The following is a 26,251-nucleotide window of genomic DNA, read 5'->3' on the forward strand; positions in this document are numbered from 1 at the left end:
AAGACTTAGCAGAAATCTTTGGAAAAATGTATGTAAGAGTCTAACACAAACTATGGTAGTCAAGTGTAAAATTTAGCTCGGAAGCAGTAGAAATGACTATTAATTCTTTTATAATATTATATTCACATAAAAGTAAATAATATAATGGTAATTTTTTATCTTCATTTGCAGTCTAAGAGAGATTCAGGACAGAAATTAAAAAAATAGCTTTTGACCAAACTGTTTGTTTTAGGTAATAAAAAAATAAAAAAAATCTCTGCTATTGAATGATCACTCTTGGCAGTATACCAAACAGAAAGATATACCAGCTGGCTAAGTTTACAGAACACAGCTCCTGAAAAGTGAAATGCTCAGAAAACTCATGTTAGGAAGAAAAAAATGTGATCTTTAAAAGCATCACTAGCCTTTTTAAATTTTCATTCAGTACTAACAACCACTGGGAATAAAAGTAACAATGACTATTTGGAGCAACTACTCTGGAAAGAATATTTAGGCCTGTTTTATCCTAATTATTTGCTATTCACAACAGACTGCAAGTGACAAGATGCTCCCTTCGACATGTAGCAAGCCTTTGCAAATGGGGTTGTACAGCCATAGTGATGCTTTCATCTTTTCACAACAGAATGTATCTGAGGGTTACAGAGGTTAACTTCCCAACAGCAAATGTGTCTGTTCTGGATAAATGAAAAACACTGTATCAAGCCTGTAAAAGTGGCATCCTTTCCAAATGGCTCTAAAATAATCTTTAAATCAAAATGCTAATTCTCTTTTTTTTTTTTTTAAGAATGTTAAGACTCTTTGTGTAATGCCATTTAGTTTTGAAATTATATTCAAATTGCTAAAACAATTTAGAGCCTATTTCTATTCAGTTTATATCCAATAATCACTTTCAAATATTTGCTTTATATAAGGTAGGTTTCAACTAGATGCACATATCCATGGTGAAGAAATTTGTGCCTAAGCTATGGCTCTGATTTAAAGTAGCTTATCTCCTTAAATTCCATCTTCAGACAACAGAGAGAAATAACCACTTTCAAGTTTCAGGTCATGTAATCTATATTAGCCACCTACTTTAAAATGAGACAAACTGGATATACACACCTTTTTTACTTTCTATTGAATGTCAAAGGATCTTAGGCAATGAATGCAGATGTTTATATCTTCATTGCAAACCCTTGAGATTGAGTCAGATTAATCCCCTTTTTATAACCACAGAAAAATGGCATACTTTTAAAAGGAACTAGGAGTTTTTTCTAGAAGTTAAACATTTGAGGTTTTAAATAAATCTGTTCCCTGTTGAATAGAAATTTCAGGTTATTCAGCACAGGGATATAACCAGAGAGTATGCTATTGAAGTATGGCATAGCACCAAGGGAAGATGAGGTCTGGCCATTTAAATAAGAATCTGTTTTTGAAAAGCATTGTTAATAAATCTAATCTTGGCATCTAATTGTTTTAACCAAATCATGCATTTTTATTCTACTCCACCACATGCTTGAAATGGAGAAGATAATAGCTTCTTGTATTCAGACGTAGTCTCTTTCCAAACAGAATCTGCTTATCCTTTTTCATCTGTCTTGTCTATTCAGCCTCTGAAAGATTATAGTGTCTTTTCGGCCTTTCCAGTACACACCCACAACTTGCCCCAGGCTTGTATTTGGGCTGTGACATATTAATGGGGTGAGGAGAAGAAGGGAGAAAGCAAAATTTCATATTAACATTTCCAGATGCGAAAAGCTTTCTAAGGTAGAAAAAACAGAGTTCATCCTAAACATACAACTTCAAGAACCAGGTGATACATTTTCAAATGATTACCTCTGTCGTTAACTAACCTGAGAGTTTCCCTACCATACCCAAACTAATACCATCACCAAATGCCTTGATTCTAGCAGTGCATGAGTACTGATTCTCATTATAAAAATCAGAAGAAGTGCAGAGTTTTAGACATTCTTATACGCCTTTTAGCACTCAAGAATGTAAGTTGCTATTTCTTGCTTTAGAAAATTGTTACATAAAACCCCCAATTTAAAATAAAACTGGAAAAAAGGGAAAGTAGGAAGCTAGCTACCAATGTCATCATGCCATGCATTTTGTTTTTTCAACTTATTATGTAAAATTCTCACTGAAATTCCAGATTCATTTGGATTCCAGATTTGCATCAGTCTTTGGGGTGGGGTGTCTTCAGCCTTTGTTAATAAGACTAGTATTTTTTTTCTAGCATAAGTCTTGAGATTATTATGCAGTTAAATTTGAGAAGGGTGGACTAATCACTTCTCAGACCACATGTGAAAAGAGAGGGTTCCACACACTATCTGAGATATGCAGGCATTTGTTTATCATGTTAAGCTTATCATTTCTGGTCCCCAAAGTTGCTGGATGCAAAAATGTGAATATACCACAATACTCTGTAACAGATAAAACTTCAAGTCTACTCTTAGATCCCAGACAGAAGCATGTATATGTTAATATTAATTTACACAGGCATTCAAGAATGGATTAAAGTAACATGAATCAATATATCTCATTACTTCTGCACAGGAAATATATACTGCTGGATTCCTTAGGTACGTAGTAATCCAAATCTTACTATGACTTCTCTGATATTAAGATTTCTTACTGTCCTTCAATAGCCTATTGAAATTTCTCACTAATTTTAGTTACACATACTTATCATTCAGTTTTTTACTTTGTATGTTCCTTCAGTTATAATTTCAATGCATCACAATTGATTCTTTGACTGTATACTTGATTTTACATCCAAGTAATAACTTACTTTCTTGTATTGCATTAAGAATTTCTGAAAAGTCCACATCTGTCTTCTGTATGTCTGGTTTTATCCATATTTGCGTTTCCAACTGGTTAACCTGCAAATCCTCTGTTCCTTCTGAAGAAATTGAAGAGATTGATGGGGTTTGTGACAGTGCAGTAGAAAATCCAGCCAAGGGGCTTTCAGGTGAGGGAACACACACATTGGATAATACTACCTATTTTTTTTTTTTCCTACAGCAGAAATAATTTTTCTTCAAGCAGCTTTCAATATAGCCAGGACTGATTTAAAGCTAAATAGAACGAAACAACATTTCCTGCTATCAGCAATGATGCAGTCACCATTGGTGTGCTGCTCATTCAGAAGAACGTATGCCACCATGCCATGAGCATCCCCTCACCATACCATCCAGAAAACTAACTCCAAAATACAAAAACAGACAAGAGGTGTTCTTACAAATGACACGATACTACAGGAACAGCTGTAGTAAAATAAAAAACACACTAACACATGAACAACAAAATAAATCTCAAGACAGGAAGCAACCATTAGGATAAAAAGAGCATGGACAACATGTTTCAGCCACGGGACACCATATGGTCTCACATGACATGGTGGTGTGCTATGGTCTAGGAAGCACTCCAGTACTGCAGTCCTGCCGAAGGAGGTCACAGTGACATGTAAAGGCGTCAGTCTGAATGCCATGATGTTGGCTTAAAAGCATAACAGAACATAAAAAACATAGGCCGGGGATGACAGCTTCAATGCCCATGTAAATAGGCACGAGATTTGCACCTCTCTCAAGAATCAGGGTTCTTTCAACGTGAACGAAGAAACTAGGAAGTTTTCAAAAAACACTCTTTCCATGTTTAAAAAAAATAAAAAATGTCAAGAGCAGATAGGAAAAGATACTGGGCATAGGGGCTTAAACTCCTGGCTCCGGGGTGCTTCGATGCAGCTAGAGACAAAGAAAGACCTACTGGGCATACGGCCAGTTTTTAGAGTGACAGCAAAACCTGACATTTCACAAAGGCGTCTGTTAGAATTGATGCTCTTGAGTAACTGGTACAAAGATTTAGCAGAGAGCTGCAGGGATCAGGGAGATACCTGAGAAAGGACTTCAGAACAAAAAGGCCATGGTACAGGAACGAAATGTCAGGTTGTTTAGGCCATTACTCTGCCTCCACTAGAGGCTATCACTCATGCTTTTGATGGAAGCATTTTCCTTTCTTACACAGTTTGTCTATAACAAGCCAGTCTTCTTTTGAATTCCCTCCCAAACTACCGTAGCCACAGGAGGGGCAGAGACCTACTGTTGGTGCTCCCCAAGTGACCACTGCCTTGATGGGAGTGATGAATTATATTTCTGGGCACCAAATTACTCAACCCTATTTTAAAGACCCTAATTCACTTTCTGGAAATATGGACCTCAAAATGAGTATATTGCATTTTCAGTCTTTTTTTTTTTTTTTTAATTTGCCAATGCTAAAATATTATAAATTGCAAACTCCCTCATTCTTGCCCCAGCATATTCATTTGTTCCACAGTAAAGACCCACTGTTAATATGAGACACAGCTCCCCTTATAGATTCCTGTAAAGTGATCTGTCATAGCAACAGCAGGAGTCAGCATTTAATGATGTAGAACAAAGAGAATTTCTTAAGTGAGACAGCTGATTATTCATACAATAGCAGCCTTGGGAAATCTGCAGATGGCCTCAAAGGTGGCAGTCTTGAATCTGCCCCAGAGAAGAATTCTGGAGACTAAGGAAAAATACTGCAGCTGCTGGAAAAGACATATAAGCAGAGGATAGAATTAAATAATGGACAGCAATTCAGTCAAGCAGCTTTGTCAGTGATGTCATTCATTTTCCTGTTAAATACTTAACTGTCATTTGAAAACGTATAGAAATGAATGTTTGGATCCTCAATCCACCAGCCTGTCTTCATTCGAACCCGAGCTGGAGCAAAATAATGACACTACTGGTATATATATAATACCTCCTCTTCCCCAAAAGCCTCCATTCCTGTCACACTCAAATTACTTCTCCCCAGAACAGATGAAGGTAACACAATCCCTGCAGCATCTCCAACAGATCTGAACTAATTGGGCGGGAGAGAGAGGAAATGACAGCCAACCAACAATGGAGGTCCCAAAGTGCTGACATCAGATGAAAACCACAAGCCTATTAATAAAAAGAAGCTGTTGGAAAATTCATATGTTCCATTTCAAAACCACTTTTAATTAATGAAAAATACTGTCTAGAAAGGCATCAGAAAGTGTCCAGTCTAAACCAGACTGTTGTTCAGCCAAACACAACCTATGAAGCCAATACAAGTTTTGCTACAGTCAGATCTCTCCTGTATTTGACCCATTTGTAGTAAAGGGAGCTTCCAGCAATCCAATATAGACATGAATGACAGTCTCATACATTTATCTGATATACAAGAGTCTTAATATCTAGATTCACTGCACAAGTATCAGACCAACAATATCAGCCAGCCTATTTTCACTCAAAACTGTAGGCAGTCTTCCACCACTCCTTTGTGATTTAATACATGGTTAATCACAAACTTGCCTCCTCCAACACAAAGAGAAAAAGAAATGCATCTGCCAGCAACATAGTCTCTAAATAAGCGGTTACAGGAATACTCTTCTCCCACAATCTTCATGGTGTCAATAAACACAGTCAGATCAGGGCACATTTGTTTCTTCCCTTCTCCCTCTCCCTCTACACCCACTTTGCAGAAGGAACACTTCGCTGTTTTTTTTTTGTTTGTTTGTTTGTTTTTGTCTTAGCGAAACAACCCCTATGTGTTAGGTCAGGGACTGGCCAACTCAATCATTTCTGATTTGCTGGTGGACAGAGGTTTTACTCCAGCAGGTGTTTGGACAGTCTACAGTGTTCTCTCCTACATCTTTTGTCTTAACAGTGTTCTCCAGTACAACAAACCAGGTAGTACCTGGTGCTGCTGTTGCTTTTGAGGGATAACTAACCTGGCTTTAGCATATCCTTCTTGCTTTAGCAGCTGCTGATTCATACTTTATCAGTGACAGGTTTCACTGACTAAACTGTAAGAAATATTGCCCAGAAGGCCAAGAGGGAAAGATCTTCTATCTATGGAAACATGAGAAATAAGCAAACATAAATAAAAATGAAGTAAATATTAGATTTAACAAACTTTAAGTGATTTTATTAAAAGGTCAGTCTGAGATTTTTCTCGGCCTATTCAGACAGTAGTTCATCTGAGATCACATTTTAAATTAGCTTATTACATTTACTTTGATGTACTCTTTAAACTAGTGAATAAGTAGCATACTGTTACTGATTTTGAAGGGCCTCTACTAACTCACATAGCAAAACATATGAGATTTTTTAAAAGGCATTTAATTTTTTGAGGCTGGACGAAATGGCTTGTTCTAAAGTGGAATTTTATTAAAATTATATGTAACAGATAAGCAAATTGTGTGGCAAGGTAGTTAATATGGTGCTGATGTTAAACAAGGTTTTCCACTGCAGTGAGAGAGTTTCTGTATCTACTTAAAATTACGAACATATGTAGCACCTTGCTGGATGAGAGTCTTGCTACATATATCATCTAGTATCTACTCAATTATCACAAACAGCATTTCGAGCATGAGCTTTGAAAAGCAAAAGACTATTTTCTTGAACAATAAATACTTGGAGCCAGATTTTCCAAGCCTGCACATTTTTACATGTGATTTTCTGTGATGGGCAAACCATGTTTGCAGATGAGTTACTTCACACAGTGTTCTGAAATTGAGCATGAGCATTTGGATGCACAGAAAATGTGCAGAGTTTCAGTGTATGGCACCAAAATAAAGATCATGCAAATAAGTTGATGGGGCAAGTGCTTCTGTTTCTCAAGGCACAGTAAGGTTTCCATATTTACTCAATAATTTTGAATGAACATGTAAGAACATCTTTGTAATTTGCTGTGGCAGTCAGGTTTCTTGAGTAATTTTACTACTTGAATTTTTCTATTCTTGAAGAATTTTCCTACTTAGGTTCTGCTCATTGGTAAGAATAGAAATATTTAACTCAGTTGCTTGCTGAACAGTCTTCTTCGTCCTCCCTCAATTCCAATTAACTCAGCAAGTGCAAATAAATGTTTTGTCTACAGCTCTAGAAGTCTCTGCAGAGGAAAATTTATAGCTTCAAAACATCTTTCTGAAGAGGCAGCTAGCCAGAGACTTTTATCAGTGCAGTGAGATGATTTTTTTTAATCATTTTGGCAGCAAACTTGTACTTTCACAATGACTGTACATTAGCCTGGAAATGGAATACAAGTGGTAAATACCTAGTATGCCACGTGGGTATATGCTCTTGTCACAGAAAACCATCTACTTATTCATCAGTGACTTGGATGCTGCAACGAAGTCCACCCTCAGCAAGTTTGCTGATAGAAAACTGGGAGGAGTGGCTGGTAGACCAGAAGGCTGTGCTGCCATTCAGAGGTACCTGGACAGTCTGGAGAGTTTGGCAGAGAGAAACATCAGGAAGTTCAACAGAGGCAAGTGCAGGGTCCTGCACCTATGGAGGAATAACCCTGTGCCCCATTACAGGTTGGGGTTGATGTGCTGGAACGCAGCTCTATGGAGAAGGACCTGGAGTCCTGGTGGACAGCAAGGTTAACCATGAGCCATCAATGTGCCCTTGTGGCCAAGAAGGCCAATGGTGTCCTGGGGTGCATTAGGAAGAGCATTGCCTACAGGTAGAGGGAGGTGATCCTCCCACTCTGCTCAGACCTGGTGAGCCCACACCTGTAGTTTTGTGTCCAATTCTGGGCTCCCCAGTACAAGAGAGACATGGAGCTCCTGGAGAGAGTCCAGTGGAGGGCTACTAAGATGATGAGGGGCCTGGAACACCTGTCGTATGAGGACAGGCTGAGAGAGCTGGGCCTGTTTAGCCTAGAAAAGAAAAGACTGAAGGGAGATCTTATAAATGTATACAAGTATCTGAAGGGAAGGCGTCAAGAGGATGGGCCCAGGCTCTTTTCAGTGGTGCCTGAAGACAGGACAAGAGGAAATGGGCACAAACTGAAACACAGGAAGTTCCATCTGAAAATGAGAAAAACTTCTTTACTGCGAGGGTGATAGAACACTAGAACAAGTTGCCCACAGAGGCTGTGTACTCTCCTTCTCTGGAGATATTCAAAACCCACCTGGATGTGATCCTGTGCTATGTGTTCGAGGTGACCCTGCTTGGCAGGGGGGTTGGACTGGATGATCTTCAGAGGTCCCTTCCAACCTCAGCTATTCTGTGATTCTGTCATACTTCTAAGAGGGCCAAAGCACATGGTGCCCTTTTCACTAAAGGCAACCCTAGTCAATATGGGGTGAAGGATCACCCATGCAGGTACTTTTTCTACTGTCTTCTTACTCTGAATGTTAGGCAGGTCAGCTGCAGCAAAAGTGCAATTTGAAATGGAAATTGTTTAGAGTATTATCTAAACATCTTAGGGCTACACACGCATATGAAATCAATAGCTTTACTCATCTCAATTCTGGCATCATGTTTTCAGTGACAGAAATAAAGTAAAATCTACACCATAGTGGTTCTTCTCAGCATCCATCCCAGGATTATAGTGGACAACAAACCTCAAAGTATGAAGTACATGTTGGTTCAGTTACTGAAACTCAAAAAGTTTCAAGTACATCAGTTTTTTTTTTTTTTTTTTTTTCCCCACCAGAGGGATTAAAACAAAAAGTGTTTGGAAATGTTAAAGACTGCAGCTTTTTGACCCACCGGTCCAACACTTTTCTCTTTTCTGGAACAAGAGCATTACTTAGGAGCTTTCATTGATCCTTACAAGTAGTACTAAGTTTCCTCTATCTTGCAGTTTCAACACAATTTCAAATTTCTACAGGGTGTAGATTCCCTTTTTCTTTCATTTTGATGCTTGTTTCCAATCTTGTGTTACTTTTGAAGATTGCAGTCAAAAGGACAGGAAAAGGTATGTGTTTAATTCTCTGTTTCTAAGAACGTGTTGACAGATCTTTTTATTTAAGATACAACAAGGCAAAACCATCTGTCTACCATGTCTGCAGTGGTTTCAGTGTGGTAGGACAGTGCCAGCACGTATGTACCTGTTGTGACATATCAGGAGTATCTTAAACCCCAATTTTGCTATCTATACAGTTTTCCCTCATTTGAGGTACTTATTTTTACCTATGTAGGTCACAGGATTTGCCCCTATCTGTCTACAAAGCACAGTTCTGGAAGAATTATAGATACTAAGTAATGATACATGTTGAAAGAGAGACCTTTAGAGACTTCTAATTTAAGTAAAAGCACTGTATCCTTACAGCATTAATACACAATGTGTTTCCAAGACAGAAACATTTGGGTACCCTGTGGTAATATCTGCAGACCTTTGAAAAGCCTCTGACCTGGTAGACTGCTACATATGTCCATAACTCCTGGTAGTCTTAATTGGTTTACCAATTACTTTAAAAAATAGTATAATCTGTCAATGTTCAACATAGATAATTGAATATTTCACTGTGCAGAAAACATCATTTCTCTTAATGGTTTTCTCACTGATTATGGACAAAATAGTGTGTCTGTATATTAGTGCGAGAGAATCAAAAGCTGAGTGTAAAAACACAAAAATGCCTTGTTAGTTTCAACAATGCTTTGAAAGTGATTGGAATGAATACATAGGACTACTTCATTTTCTGTAGGAAAGTACAAACAACACTAGAAAAAAAAGAATTAAAAAACTCATGTCATTTTATTTATCATAAAGAATCTATGCAATGGCTGTCTCTGTGCATGGTCATGTCAAGGGTATCATAATAACTATACTGGAATTAATTTTGAAAGGCTACTTAAAAACAGTTTCCCTTTGCATTTCAATATACTGTAAGGCATGTCATATGTTTAATTGTTAACACAAACTCTTTCCTTATCTTACAGAAGCAGCAATAGTGAAGAGGGGACTTCTAAACACCTAGTACTACTAAATTATCACAGCCTAAGGTATTTTTAAGACTTATGGTGTCCACTCTGCTCTCTGTTAAACCCTGGCTGGCATCAGAAGCAGAGAAGTCCTCTCAGCAAATTAACCACAGAGAAGTGGGATGTCCTGCATTCAGCATGCCCTTTCTTTCTGTGTCTCTCATGCTGCCTATGCTTTTTCCAAAGACAACTACTGACAAAATGGATGGATAGCCCTCAGTGCAAACTCATATTTTGAAAAATTTCCTCTCCTGACAATGTCAGGAGTTGTTAGCAGGCAATCCAGGAAGGGGAGAGGGAGAAAACATTTGCTGAATAAACTGTTCATTGCAAAGCTTGCCTGGTTCTGAAGTCACTAGTTTATGATGAGAAAAAGAGAAAAGCTGGCTGCACAGGGGCATGACCTAACAGATAACTTTAGTGTGCCAAAGATTTACTTCATTATAACATGGAATACCAAGATAGCTTTTATAAGATACCCAGCTTGTCTTCCAGGGGTATTTTATGTAACAATCGTTTATACAGACTCACATTATACCATAGCCTATCATAGCCTTTTCAGTGACACACATCCTGCCAATTCATTCCCTCATAAAACACCAGCAGCTAAACCATTTTGGGAACTTCAGCTGTCCTGAAACTGCTGAGGAATTAACGTAGCAAAGGAATGTGAAAATGGTTATCCTAAATAGATGGTAGCAGAATAGAGGTGTATCCAGTGCAGGATCCTACATCTGACAGCAAATGCTTTCACAAAGGGAATATGAACAGAGTAAGCAAATACAGTCTATCCCCAGTCTGTCTCTTCCAATTTGCAGAGATTTAGAGGCTTCTGGAGTGGAAGGTTTAATCTAGACAATAATAACTAATGGCTACCAATGCCCCTCAATGTCTCAATGGCTTTGAGAGTATCTCACAAGCAATAGGAATCCTGCCCCTAAACCTGGTGCAGTTGGCCTTTCTTATAAAACCCTGTGACCTCCTAAAATTACCAAGAGTAACCAAAGAGAAATACAGCACTTCACCATTAAAATGCGTGGACTAGCTCTGGGCTGCTCACACAGGATGCCTGTCCAAAAGAGAGAATTTTCAGTAATTAGTGTTAAGCAGAAACTCCTTCACAAGCGGCAAGACAGTGTCTGAACCTCAAGGATCATCATTTTCAGGCATTCTGGCAGCACAAAGGGCCTTTAAATTATGTGCAGTTTTGATGACCCTTAAAAACCTTCCATTTTCCTTGAAGTTCAGGTTACTTCTTCATGCCATAGTCCAGGTGCTAAATTCCTTTTCTGTGGTGCATGTTCCTAAAGTAAGGTCAAAATAAAGCAATAAGCCTGTAGTGCTATCTCTCTTTTTCTGTTGTAAGCACCCTAAACTGTTGTCTGTAGGTTCATGCCCGGTGCACCACACAGATATCATAATGAAGACCTCAGAAGTGTGTCTTTCATGTTCTGCTGGACCTCTTAAGCCCAACACAATACAGAACTGCATACCCCAAGTATGTAACTAGCAAATACTGAGCCTCCATGGAGTTATACAGCATGTGGGAGAACACATCTGTTTCCCTGAGATGTTCAGCCACTTGTGGCACAGGGAAGGGTAGCAGTCTGCATGTCCCAACGGGAGTTTGCTCGTTTCTTGGAACAAGGAACAGATCAAAAATGATGCCACCTTTGCTACCCTTATATCTGCTGTAAGCAGTGATGTTTTTTTCATGCAATTCTTTTTAGGCTTGCCACCTCCATGTATTGCAGTAGTAGGATTTTTTGGTGGGTTCTGATACATAGATGTACTTACTTATGTCTAATTGTCCATGCAAATTCCACCCCCCACACACTTTTTTTTTTTTTTTCCCCTGAATTATAAATAAAGGTTTGGCTTAATTTTGAGATTTCAGAATGAAGCACAGGCTTGGAAAACGTTCTTGCTGTTTTTTGGACTGCATGAAAGCTTTGGTGGAAATTAGTAAAATGGTGCAGTCATGTTACAGACAAATATATTTCCTGATCTCAAAAACATCTCTGTCAAAGTAGAACCTAGTTAGTTCCATTTTTGACAGTCAACCTCAAGAAGCTTTCCTTAGAATATATGAAGCATATTTTACATTAGAAATAGAGGCTTACATAATACCTAGTCCCCTTTAAGTAAGGACTCTATCTATGAAAAAGCCCTATGTTTTCAGTAAAGCAATACAGGAATATAATAACTGATTATTCAAAGTCTCCCTGATTGCTCCTTGAATGATAAGCTATTTGCTTTTAATAAAATGGGTCATTAATTTCTCAGAAACACACCTTTCTTTCTTTCTTTCTCTCTTTCTCTCTCTCACTCTTTGTCTCTTTCTCTCTTCCTCTCTTTCTTCCTCTCTTCCTCTCTTTCTTCATCTCTTCCTCTTTCTTTCTCTTTCTCTCTTTCTTTCCTTTCTTCCTTCCTTTCTCTCCCCTCCTTCTCTCTTTCTCTCTCTTTTTAATTTATTGTCTTGTCATTTTTCTTCAGCAAAATCTACTGAGGTCAAAAATATTCTTAACTGTCTTAAGACAGTTATGGTACACTGGTCTTAGGACATTATGACCTTGCCTTGGAATCAGCAATATTCCGTATTTGGTGCAAAGCTACATCTGGCTGCTGGTTCCTATTTCAGACATGTTTCCCTCTGCGAGGAAACTGTCTGAGGGTGGAATGATCAAGAACGCCCAGAGAGACTGCCATTTTGCAGCCTTTGTGAGCTGACTGCGTGTTGTAAACTAACAACAGCTACAAGAGCTGAAATCTGAGGGTGAGCCATACTAATTTTAAAGTAAGCATACATAATTGATTGCAAGAGTGAATGAAAGATCATTTTACAACAGCAAACAGGAGGCTGATCAAAGCAGGAAGGGAAAAAAAAGAAGTATTTGAAAAGAGATAAGTTTAAAAATACATACTTCCCCAGAGAAGTAGAACGCTCTCAAAGCCACCAGTTAAAATTATTATTTTTGAAGGCCATTATTGAGGGTGTGCACAGGTCCCAAGCAGGATCAATATTTTTTGTGTCAGGTGGAGCACAAATTGAAAAAGAAGGGTGCAATTTGTGCCTAAACCATATCTTTTAAAATTAAACACGAGAGTTGCCAATGAAAAATACAGTTTATTCTCTAGCTTTGTTTGTTTATTTGTTTGTTTGATTTGGTTTAGGTGCAGGTATTTTCAAATAACTGGCTTTTGCCCTGAGAAAAGTAAAGTGATGAATGAACCAGGCTGAATGACTAAGCAAAGTGAAAAAAGATTTCACATTTCATGCTCTGCATCATCTACTAGCTAGTTCAACCCTTAAATTCAAAGTACTGCATAATCACCATCTGACGACCTGTCATTCAGCCCAGGGACAAAATGTCCTCCTTGTAATTGAAGCAAGCTCCCTGTTAGCAGCTTTGCAGAGGCTCCAGAGCTCCAACAGTCAGGAGAAAGTGTCCCTTTGTGCATCAAGGAGTTATTTCCAGCTCACACTTGAGGTAGAGATGTGGGAGAAATTTAGTTGGATGCATTGGACTTCCATTGTATGGAACACAGGCCGTAGATAAAGAGAAAAGTTAAATATCCAGGGCTGTTTCATTTGACATTAATCAAGATACTTCTGCACAGAAGTATCTGTCTATCTGTAAGCATGTCTTTTTTTGTAATGTGCAAATAAGCTTAATGAAGAGAATGTGAAACTTCTTTGAAATCTGCTTGCTTTTCACACGCTTCATTCCACATGAGAGGAAGTTCTTATATACACCTGGTGGAAGACATTGAAAAAGGCTGTGTCCCTAAGAGTGTTAGACAAGCAGAATAAAAGCACTACCGTCAATGTGAAGACAAATTTTCAGGTGAGTTGACACCAGCCATTCCCAATACACTGTGTGCATTTGCTGCCAAGAAGTACTTGCATGACAGAGCTTTCTGGCAGAATTATTTGCAGGAGTTTATTCTTTTTATCTGAGAGGGATATATGACATACATCCTGCCAGTCAGCAAAGAACAGAGAACGTGATTTAACCAAGAAATCACATCTAACTAACACAGATCTTCCGAAGAACATTCACACCAAATGTAAATGCTGACAAGCATGTGCACATTTTGTGATGAGAAAAGGTTATCTTTTGTGCAATAAATTATCGGTTTTATAGGGTTCAGTTCTAGCTTCCTTGATGATTCAAAGTTCATTATGTGGTGACTAAGCTCATTAAACATACATTTCCTCTTTTGCTTTAATTTTGATTGCCATAGCTTCAAGAACTGTGCTTTTTTCCTTGCTTCCTAAAGTCAGTTGTTCTGCTCGCCAATGCCTTTAGATCTTGCTTCTTCTTTCCTAACCAACAACTAAGTGCATCAATAAAAATGATGCAGTTCAATAAGCAATAATAAAATAACAAAAGGATCCAAAAATCTAGAAAAGCATGCCTAAGACAACATATATTCCTTTAACAATCACGGCCTCTCTATCAGGTACTATTTGTGGTAAAAGGCAAGAGACTGATGAAAAAAAATTCTCTCTGAATTCCAATGACTGCACTAAACTTCCATTGTAATGCCAGAAGCCAAACATTTCAGGAGGTGTTTCCTTGCTATTGAACATAAAGCTCATTCATATACCATGCATATGCCTCTATCATTTCAGATAGCAAGCAATCCCTATTCCAAAACGTACCATTCTCTGACACTGAAGGAGATCTATTTGAACAGTAAACTATTGAAAGCAGAAATCTCTAGGAAATTTTTATGCATTTCCTGGGGTGAAGTCTTTACATATTTACTAAATTCTGAAGACAAAGAATTTCAAAGACCATCCTTCCTGTTGGAAGAACTAATTTTTACAATTGATACAGAATATCTACTTTATTAAATATGTAAGATATGGGCTTATGTATATGGTGGAATTTAAAGATAACTTCAATAACACAATAAAAAATTGTATTATGCAGTCTTACAGAGTTACAGTTACTTTTTTTTTTTTTTCTTCTCCTTAAGCTCTGGCTTACCCAAAGACCTTCATCCTTCACAGAAAGTAAAGAGAGAGAAAATCTTTCTGGAGGACCTTCAAATCTTTCTTACTGCAGAAGTGGGTAACTGCTAGCAAGTGTTGCAAGTAGAGAAGACATCGGAAGTTTCCAGTGTTCTACACAATGAAGAATTCACTATACAACAGCGTAGAAGTATTGAGCAAGGTAGCCAGCAGACTTAACAACAGCAAGAGGAAATAGGTTTGATAAGTTCTTCAGAGTTTGAGAATAAAGGAATTCATCGTCGTGAGGAAAAAGTAAGGTAACATCACCCTTATATGAAATAAGCAGTGTCAATGGAAACGGCAGGCAGAAAATCAGAAACTGAAATCCTGCTCATTCCATAACAAAGGTGCAATGCAATCACAAGTGAGGATTTTTTTGTTCACAGATTTGCCTCATTGAGGGAATAGAGCGGGAAGACTTTAACTTTCAGGATTATTTGGTACCTGGAACTTCTGCTGTTACAGACAACCTAGATGCTGTTTACCATAGCTCTCAAAATAAGCCTCCTGTGTGCAACACAGACACGTTGGTCATAAACCTTCTTCAGGAGAGTTGTAACAATTTACACCAGGCAGGTGCTTTGAACCCTGTACTTCAGAATCCAGTATCCCATTAGCCACAATACACCACATCTGCTCAGATAAATGGGAGATGACAACTGAAGGTTTCTCAAAAATTTAAATACTGTCCTTCCATGAATCTGGCAGGAATGCACGTTTGCCGTTAATATGTCAATGCTGAAGTCATTGCAGCTATATTTAGCTATATTTACCTATATTTACCACCCGGTTGTTTTACTTGTCTTTGCTCTTCTCCTTTCCAAGAGAAACTTTCCTCAGACAGATGCATATGCAGAGGTATCAGAAATCTTTGCTCACAACACAGTTAATAACTTTCTTCGACTTATTTCTCCATTTCCCTCTCTATTTTGTTTCAGTTTTGTGATACCTTCTGATTTGGTTAATATCGGAGCTTAGAAGTTGGGATTCCACTTGTGGCTGAGCAGTCAGTACCTCTGCAAGTTTGCACAAGACTTTTATTTTATTTTATTTTATTTTAAGGACTTATCATGGGCAATTTACTGCTCGTTAGCCACTCTCACAGCTTACAACACCCAGAGTAATAGCAGAAGTCATCAACTTCAAGTTCCTGGCCAGCAGTAAATAAAACTGGCAGGGAAGCAAGCTGAAAAGGAATGCTGTAATGCTGAGTAATATCTCTAGTTCCTCCTCCTCAGACTGTAGCTAGCTATGAACCACAGTCAAAGAAAACAGCTGCCAATCAGAAAGAATTCACAATAAATAATAAAAAATGTCATTCTGAAAAGAAGTGGCCAAGGGAAACAAAGCAGAACTCAGAAAACAGAAGTAGTGTGCTGTCAGAGGGAAAAAATAGACTCGATCGTTTCTCTGTCACTTTATCAAAAACCTTTTCTTTCCATGGTGCTAACTTCTTTGGTTGATAAGAATTAGAAATAGCATTTTAAATCCTCAGAATACTTTTCTGTACAATCAATTATGCTGGACTGTCTTCATGTTCAAAATATTTGTTAACTGGACAAAGGAAATTTCAGACTGAATATGATGTATACTGTTTCAACAGCAATACCTATTTGATTGTGATAACAACACTCCAGTGTAAGGAAGAACTCAAATTGTATAAGATATTTAAAATTAGACTGAACAAAAACCTCAGGAATCTACTGTATGAAGCAGCAGGAAGATAGCTTAGAAAATGATAGTGCAAGATCTTTTACCTGGGTAATTCATATAGTCAAAACATTTTATACTAAACTATTTATAATGTATAGCCTTCAATAAGGTACTGTTACTGGCTAATTAGTGTATAAGAAAAAATATTCATGAAGTTAGAGCTGTTAATTTGTGGATGAGAAGGAATTAATAACATATGATTTCAATATTAAATTAAAATTTTCTCCTAGTAATTCCACTTATTACAATTGTTGCATAGTTACTATTATTACTTTCTTGGACTCTACCAACATATACAGAGAATACAGCTCTAACAATTGTAATTCAGCCCAGACAGAGAAAAAATTTAGTGTTCTTGAAAATAATAATAATAATAATAAACAGATCCAAATGATAAAATCATTATTTCTTTTCAGATGAAACAATGACACTGTAAATTGTCTAAGACAATACTTCTGTCATGCAAACTATTTATAAAAGTCTGCAGTCTTTAAGGCTCACGGTTCTATTAACTTCTATTAACTTCCATGAAACTCATGATAGAAAATGCCTCCTTAAACCAAGCTGCTGAGCAAACTCTCTGAAGGTCATAGATGCTGTTATTGTCTAAAAAGGAAGATATGACAGACAAAGCTAATCTTATATGACTGTAGTGAAAGCTAAAATCCTCTGACAAGCATAATCCAAATGATGCTCACTAATGAGCTCCATTTTAGGAAACCTCTGGGGTCTACCCAAAAAGGTGTCTTTTTCTCAGTCAGAAACCAGCTATATTGCTTGTGCATTATTTAGTATTAAAACATAGGCCATATCTATTAACACATAGCAGCAGCTCAAAATGAGCAGCTCAGAATAGCTAGTGTTACCTATTGTGCATGTTCATGATACTTGTTTCACAAACTGTGGTGCTGTTTCTTTTAATTGGTATTTTAACACGCTGCAGTCATGATTACATATCTTTAGCAGCAACAACATTTTGTAGTAGTAGTCTCTCTGTACTTCAAAGGAAAAAGACCAAAGATGAAAAAATAGAAGGACAAACAAGTGAACAGAAGAAATAAACAAAGCAAATGGTTACAAGTCACTGTAAATTTTTAATTAATACATGTTGACAAAGATTATGGTGACTGAATAGTATTGGTGTATGAAACTCATGGCAATAGACCTGCATAGCAAAACAAAATAAGCACTCAATATTTTCAACTTGTACAAAAATTGAGGCATTTCCTAGATCTGCAAGGCAATGGAAACACATGAAGGGTTTGCAGACAGAGCGACCTGTTTCACACAAATGGACTCTGTCCCATGGCACCCCAGCAGCTGTTACAGGGTGCCTCATGCCCTTTCCTGGGCAGCCGAGAGACTGTTGAAACCCTTCAATATGAAAGCTACAAAACTGACTTTATGGGCAGCCTTAATTCACTCTACTCAGGAAAGAAAGTTGGAGTTTAATTTTCACTTTGAAGAACAACTGAACATGGCCGACACAAATACACTCCCCTGTTATAAGAAAAGATACTTCTAAAATAGCTCTGGCAATTAACATAAGAAGGAATGAATTCATGATGTCAATTAGAATTTGATGGTTCCCAGGAGATTCTGGCTTTTGTTTAAAAAGTTTCATTTTGTTAACTATTTAATACATGTTGCAAAATCTCCTTCAGATCTAAAGTTTTTGTTTTCATTCTAGCAGCAAGACTTTGATCTGCATTCTGCATCATGCCACATCCTTAGTTCAAAACCAACATTAGTGTCAATTATGGAGTTCCATGGGGATGCCTGTAGCCTTTACAGCATTGACATCAGCTCAGGGCTTATCCAAATTAAGTGTATTGAAAGGGTATCAAAAAACAATAGCCCAAAGTTCTTTCTGCGTTAACATTTTGAACACGACTACTGATTGTTTTATGGCTTTTTTTTTTTAATGACTAAACTTACATTTTTATTCCCCAGTTTCAGCTGTCCCAACTCTTGTTACTCCTAGTGAAATATACAACTGTCAAAAACATACCAAACATACACAAACTATCAATCTGTAGCTCTGATGATCAATAAATTGATCTCCATGCAAGCATGATCTGATGCTATTAGTACCAGCTTCACAACACAATGGCACACCACACAAGAAATGGAACTGAAAAAGGTGTCAGACCAAATCGGTTACCTGGCTGATGGGGTTTTGCTTTTCCACCAGTGACTGCTGAAATACTAGATCCAGCAGACGATGCTTCCATCTTTATTGACCTTCTGACTTGTGGGAGTGAAGGTTGCCCAACCACAGGCGGATGCTGTAACACTGGGTAGCTTGCTGCAGTTCTCCTCTGACAGATTTGCACACGCTTTTCAGCCCCATGAATAGATAAACTTATACCTGACAGGAATAAGAATTAGTACTGTTAGATACAAGAGATCAGCATGGAATAACTACAATATAAGAAGTGCAATGGATAAAACGGGGCTATAAAAGCCTTCTTAAGGAAGGGAAAAAAAAAAGAAAAAAAAGAAAAAAAAAAGGAAAGGAAGAAAACTATAAAAAACTGAATTTTCCATAAAAAGGAAAAAATGTAAAAGTCTTTCCTGCTGTTGTGCTGTGGACATCAGAACCAGACACACTAATAGATATTTAAATTAATACAAAGTCATGGCTTACTGCATTACTTGCCTGAAGGAGGAATTATCTTCCATTCCTTCAAAAAACCCACACAGCTCACACAGGACAATATTAATGAGGTAACTACCACAGAGTTTTTTTAAATGACAGTTTTCTGATTGATGGACTAAAACGTGGAAATAATGGGTTCTTTTCTTCTGAGCATTCATGTGTACCAGAATATCTCATCATATGGAAAAGATGCTACACTTCAGGTAGTGACTAGTTTTTAACAACAACAACAAAAAGTATATTTTTAAGAAAACAGCAAGGCTACAACCAACAACAACATGACCTTAAGCTTGAAAAACAATTCCACTTTCACCAGTCACAAAATTTTCCCTGCAACACTGGAAATTATTTCACACCAAACATTCTCAAATTTGTCACATAGCTATTTTTTAAATAGAAATTGTTGTCTATGATGAAAAACAGACTTTACTTTTCCACAGAGAATAACAAAGTTGAATTTTTCGGTGTCTGTTGTATACTTTCAGAAATAAATGTTATTTTATAGCAGAAAATATTGCTTCTGACTTTATGTTGATATTAATGCAATTGCTCCAGCTTAATTTGAGTTACCCTCAGTATCCTCTGCTGAAAACCTTTAAACAAACTCTTTTAGGTAACAAAGTTGAATGGTACATAATTCAACAATATCGTTTTAATTTAATTGTGATTCTTGTTTCTTTCATCACCAGCCACTTTTTTTAAGGGAAGGGAAGGAAAAAGGAAAGGAGAAAGGAGAAAGGAGAAAGGAGAAAGGAGAAAGAGGAAAAAGAAATCGACTAAGCAGAAATAAATGGGTAAACTGAGAAGCAGACGGAAACAGCAGGCTCTAAGAACTGGAAATCCAAATACTGTGAGCACATGAACTGTAAATAGTAAAACTGGTCACTCAGACATCATTGACTAGACTGCATGTGTTTGTGAAAGGCGTTCTCTACTGCAATGTCCAAGAATGCCTTGGTGACTCCAATCTTCTAGTTCCACTGAAGGTCAATGTGACACTAATCTCCAGTCCACAGAAGAGATTTTGAAACTCTGACATCTTAATACACTTTGATACATAACATACTGGCATGGGGAAGAGAGCTTCTTCTTCTGTAGGCAGATGGTGGAAAAAGTGGGTTTGCACACATACACAACAGGTTGTGCGAATTGCTCTCCTCTGAGATGGCTTTGTGCACTCAAAACAGAAGCTGCATGCTCGCTACCTCATTTGCCTGCACTTCATCAGAGCTGATTTCCTGCAGGAAGCATAAATGGAAGAGTGCTCCTATGAGCAACCTCCCAGTTACAGCGCTAATGTAACTGCTGCCCGCTTCTAAGGACTGTTGAAATCACATCTTCGTTAACACAGACAGCAAATCCCAGTCACTTTATTCAGTTGATTCATCTTGTGAAAGCCAGTGTAATAAGCCACACGAGCAGAATGACAATGAGTGTGCCTGGACAGCACATTTGAATAAAGAATTTAGCTATAATGGGCTTCAACCAATGGAAAGATAAGCCCCACCTGTAAAACGAACTCTTTACTTCTCACACAGCCACTAGAAGTTCATGATGCTCGAGTTCTTGTGCAATGATCTCTAAGGTATAACAAAGGTATTCCTTTTAGCATAACAATTGTTTGTTGGATCATTTTAAACCACCACCTCTCTGAAGTTTAAAATGGAGTCAAGGTATATACTCTACCAATGCTAAACTTGAACTTGGCACAGGCACATCCATACGGGTTGGACCTCAGTAAGGCTGTATTTTAATTTGCTCATGAAACAAGGTATCTGTTTTAGGAACTGGTTCCAACATGAGCTGACTGCTACATTTCTCTGAGGTTCAAGTAAATTGCTTCTTTGCATTCCAAAAAATACATCTTTAAAGTGTTGTGCAGCTGTGATTCAGCTTCCTGAACTATTTGTGCAGCCACCAAATAAAGGATACTGCAGCCATATCATTCTTCCTAAGGACTGCAAAATCTGCACATTGATCACATCCAAAATGATGTTCAATCTACAGTTTAACTCTGATTACAGGCAACTTTTTGTTTTTGTTTCCACTTACGAGTGGCGCTATAAAGTGATAACACTGAACTATGTGAGAAAGAATGTGCCAACATTACAGGAAATTTTACAGAGTATTCCTTGGACATATTTATAATGCAAAAATGTTCAGAAAGTACCACAGTTTACATCAAAGATGTGTCACCAATATATTCAGTATATCTGGGAGTTCAACACACTCTCCTGATTTGCCACTGCAGTTATTATCTCCACATATGGCATTCTCTTGACTAGGAGAGTGAATTTCCCTTGTATATTCAAGAGAACCAAGTGTTCTTGTTTAATTAGTATTTCAGATTTTTCCAGAGAGAGCCCAGATCTTACTTTTCTCTGTGTGTTTCTTTTGTTAAATTAAATGTCTGCAAAAATGTAAGACTAATATTGCAGTAAGTTGAGGTATTACCTTGTCTTCATGTGGGCGAAAGTCCTTTTAAAAGAGATATTGGCACTTGAAAGTACATCTCCAGATAACATGCATAAAAGCAGAGATGAAGGGAGGTGGAATCAGACGCAGAGAAGCCATTAGGAACAGTGCATATAGCTTATGGGGGATGAAAACCTGGTGAACTATTGGCACTAGGCAGACTCCAGTGCAAACTCCCCCATTCTTCCTGCGAATAACCCACACTGTTGCTGAATCATGGAGTCTGTGGGTCAGTGATGTGAGAAAAGGGTGTGGAGAACTGAAGAATAGATAATCAAGTTGACACCTATTACTTTTTACAGTATGACAATACCCACGCAAAACATCTAGGAAGAAAGACAAGCTCTCCAGCAGTACACTGCAGACTGGATCCTCAGTTAACTCTGCTTGGTGGAGTGTTCCCCTACTTTCAGGTTTGGCACCACATAGTGGTTGACCACGGAAATCCCAGTGCTGTTGTATGCCTGACTGCACCTGTCCCTGCAGCATGGCCATTGGTAAGTGAGCTTGGCAACACCAGTAGCTGGAGGTATGAACACACTCAAATGATCTGACAGGTAGTAGAGATGCTACAAAAAATAAAATAAAACAAAACAAAAAAAATCACAGAAACAAACATACAAAAAACACCAAAAAACTTGCAGGTGTTTCTTTTATTGCTTTTCCCTCTGACTTACTATAAACAGATCATAAGAACCATTGCAACTTAGGTTTGCATGGCAGATGTAAGGGGAAGTCTAACATGCTGGCCAGTAGAACCTTAGTGTTTTCAAGCTGGACGAGATTTGGGCCTTCACGAGTTATATGCATCACTCAGTCCTTTTCATTTCCTGCTTAGAGCATAGAGATCCTTCTCTGTATTTTCAATCTTCATGTGCCTTTCCCTTCCTTACCTATGTTCCTGTCTTTTTTTTTCTTTTTTTTTTTTTCTTGTACAAGCTTCTTGTCTCCATGAGGAGCTGCTCTTCTTGATGTTCTTTTGTTCTCCTCTGAGGCCTCTGTTTGAGCTTGCAGGTTCATGTAGGAGAAACATCTTCACTCCTTTCCTAAAAAAACATCTCAGCTGTGCAGTTTGCCAGCAGGGATGAACAGCCTCCATCCTGCTCCTGGCTAACTTTTATTGTTCCCAGTTATGTCTTTGTATGATAATTCTTTTTTTCCAAAGCTTCATTTCTTTTATATTGAGCATATTTTGCCTTATATAAAGCCACAGTATGCTTATGAAACTAGAGAATTGATAATGCTCCAGATAAAACCTGTATATGAGCACATTAAAAGTGGAGTACTGAAGTACTTCAAAGTCAGGAAGCAATAAAACCAAACATAAAGAAAAAAAAGGAGGGAGAAATTACTAAAAGTAGAAAACACCACAGCATGCCTGTGGCTTAGAACTAGCCGGCGTGCAGAGCTTTATGTGACACTGGTATTTGTTTTGCTGGCTCTTCAGATGCTACTGTGGTGAACATCAACCTGTGCACACAGAAATCACTCAGACAAGGCATTTGACGGGGCATCTGCCGTGGTCATGCCTCAGCCCTGGCTATCAGGCACTGAGCACCATGCACCTCTGCATGCAGTAACACCTGCCACCAGCTGGCCTCATCCTGCACCATTTGACTGAGAGTAATTCAGCAGCTCTGGTACTGACAGAGAGGACTTTAATGCCAGAGCTGGGGTCAGCAAAGCACTGTGTCCAAATTACGCTGTGCTGGGACTGAGACAGTCTTTCCGACTGGGGAGGCAGGCTTGGGTAAGCCCCAGTTCTGTTCCAGTCTGCACCACCTTTAGCTACAGTCAAGTACTTACAGGCTCCTTCCTGATGTGTCTTTCTCTAGACAGAGATAATACGAACATGAATAAACAACAACAGTGCAATGCAGGCTCACAAAGCTGTATAAACAATCCATTAGCTAACAGTGCTTAATTAACCTCAAGTGCCCTGACCTGCATTGTAGATCTTCTCTGGGATAACAAACTGAGGCTGGCAGGTGCAATAAGGACTTTTGATTTGATATTATCAGCATGTCAGCGCTCATGCTAGAGACAAATTATTTCAACTATTTCTTTTCTTTATGTGGGTCTTTTATTCTGTTTTGGCCCTATGCAGAGGCCTTGAGAGCAGACTGAGGCATAGCCTTTCTTCAAGGTCCCTTTCTGAGCATATCGAATGGAGGGTTGCACAGAGCAAGAAGTAAGGAAGAAAATCTCAGCTGCAGTGTTATGTAGGGCCACAAGAAGCAAGGCAGCTCTGGGGAGTCTGCAGTCGTCAAGGCACAGATGAGCAAGGTCATAAGGAAGTACTTTGGAAAAATAGGCAGATAGCAAAAAATGGGGCATTAAGGTGTGATACATAAATAGGCAAATTGCGTATTTTATTCCTTTCGACTTTTACGCTCAGTAAAGGAGAAAATGAGCCAATTTGTCCACCTTAAAAAACTAGGGTCCCTTTCCTCAGCTTGCACAAATTGCCACATCTCCTATTAAAGTCAATGATGCTCCACAGACATATTCAGTTTTTTCACATTTTGAAGTTAGCCTTGAAAAGGAGGAGCTCAGAAAGCGAAGCAAGATAAAAGGTTTCTCATGAAAAATCATTTTCATCTGAGGCTCAGCAGAGAGACAGCTATGCTTGATGCCACAATTGACTCTTCTGCTTACCCTGAATCCTAGGTGAAAATGAATGAGCAGGAGAGAAAAATTCACTGCTGCCCTCTGTACTCATGCCTGAAAACATAGTCTAAAGGTAGATCTTTTTTCCTTCCCATCCTGTGCTCTACTTAGATAACAAACACATCCAGAAAAGCATAGCTATCTTTCTCTATACCTTGGAGAAAAATGTTACAACAGCATTAGGATTCCTACATGAGATTATATCATTTTTCATAGGTTTAAATATCACCTCTCTAACACTGCATCAACTCCTTTGCCATTGGTAACACAAATCATATCTAAACACAGATTATACTGTGTATATGTACTTATACAAGTACAGCTTTGAAAATGTTGAAATACTTCTGACTATATTGGATGAAAAACAACAACAACAAACTCCTCACAACAGCAAACCTTTAAATGAACAAACAAAAAAGCTTCTAGTTACAGAACTTCCCTGAAACGGGACAGGCTGGAGAGAAAACTGCTTAATAATATTGTGCATTTTGATAAATTACATGTTTTTGCTCTGCATAATCTTTTCTTTTTTCCCCTATATATTGGAGAAATGAAAATTGTCAAGATCCATAGAAGTTTGAGAAAATGTTCTGTGAATGTTACTTTTTTTCTGTTTTCTCTCAAAAACTCACACATTCATGGTGGATATAGACGTGGTGTATGTATCTTGGTTTTCAGTGTGGTTTAACATGCAGGATGCACTAATTTGTTGTTTAATTTTATATATATATATATATATTTTTTTTTTAAATTACATTTCTTACCCCCCACCTCTGCCAGACAGCCTCACCATTTATCCTCCAAAGGCCTTAAATTTCCTTAAAATTTCCTGGGCCTTGTGGCACATGATACAGAACTATTGTATGTTCGCCATGAACCTGATTTCATGATCTTTCATGCTTCTTAAGAAAGCCAAGGAAGAGAGATGTCATCGATCCACCCCATTTCCATTGTTTTGTTTGTTTGTTTTTGCTTTTGTTTTTATATAACTACTATAAACTGTAGGGGGTCAGAATACAGTTTCATCCAGCCCATCATCCTATCACTACTGGTGACCAATAGAAATTACATAGGAGAAAAGGGTGAACATGGTGATATTTTCCCAGCACTTTCTCCAAGCCTCCAACAAATTGCCAGCTTAAGGATTTTTTGAGGCAGAAGTGTACTATTTGAACTCATCATTGAGTTCATCTGTCCAGCTGAATTCTGAATTTATGTAAATGTTTTAACATTCATAAATTCCTATGGAAAGAAGCTACACAGTTTAAATATACAATCTGAAGGAATAACTCTTTTTCTCTGTCTGGAACCTGTCACCTTCAAACTTGTATTGGGATAGATCATGAATAACTATTTTATTTTACCTCTCTGTTCCACTCATGATACTATGGAGCTCCATGTTATCCTCTCTCTGTTGTTTCTATTCCCAAGCTTAGGAGACTCAATTTACACTGTTGCACCTCACAGATAGGCTGCTGTGGACCTCTGATCATCCCTGGCTATTCCTTCTCTGTCCCCTTCCTTTTTTAAGAATGGGGGGCCTGAAATGTACATGAAGAATGTTTCAAAAAGTAGGACCAGCAACTCACATGATGTTCAGGCTGTGGCTTCAACATGGGTTTACACAGTGACACTTTGACATACATTTCCAATTTTGTTCTTTCCCTTGTAACATTGTTTGCCCCAAGACACAGATGTACATGGACTTTGCCTCCCTGTTGCATGTGCCAGCTCTTCAAGCAATCCTCTAGTGAATCAGGGACCTCCTTCCTAACCCACCTGCTCTAGGTCCTCATGTCAAGCAAAGGCTACTGGGAACAATACTGTGCTCCCTCTCTCATGGGCAAGTTGCATCTTTTTCCACAGAGTTGCTTTCCAGGTCTCACATTTATCACATCTGTAAGAGCACTGCTGTACAGCCTCCCTGTATCAGCAAATCAAATCTTCACAAAG

General features: G+C 38.2%; 1 protein-coding gene across 3 annotated transcripts in view; it reads right to left on the minus strand.

Annotated features, from left to right (window-relative positions):
* The window catches only part of ANO4 (anoctamin 4), a 220,395-nt gene that overhangs the window by 108,616 nt on the left and 85,528 nt on the right, over nucleotides 1-26,251 (minus strand). For all 3 annotated transcript variants that reach the window (XM_083821204.1, XM_083821205.1, XM_083821206.1), the window contains 2 exons: nucleotides 18,656-18,862; nucleotides 2,774-2,884 (listed from right to left, as the gene is read on the minus strand). In XM_083821204.1, the coding sequence (XP_083677330.1) occupies nucleotides 2,774-2,884; nucleotides 18,656-18,862 (318 nt within the window). The remainder of the gene's footprint in view (nucleotides 1-2,773; nucleotides 2,885-18,655; nucleotides 18,863-26,251) is intronic.

This window comes from Anser anser, assembly GCF_964211835.1.
Source record: "Anser anser genome assembly, chromosome: 1".
Lineage (NCBI taxonomy): Eukaryota > Metazoa > Chordata > Aves > Anseriformes > Anatidae > Anser > Anser anser.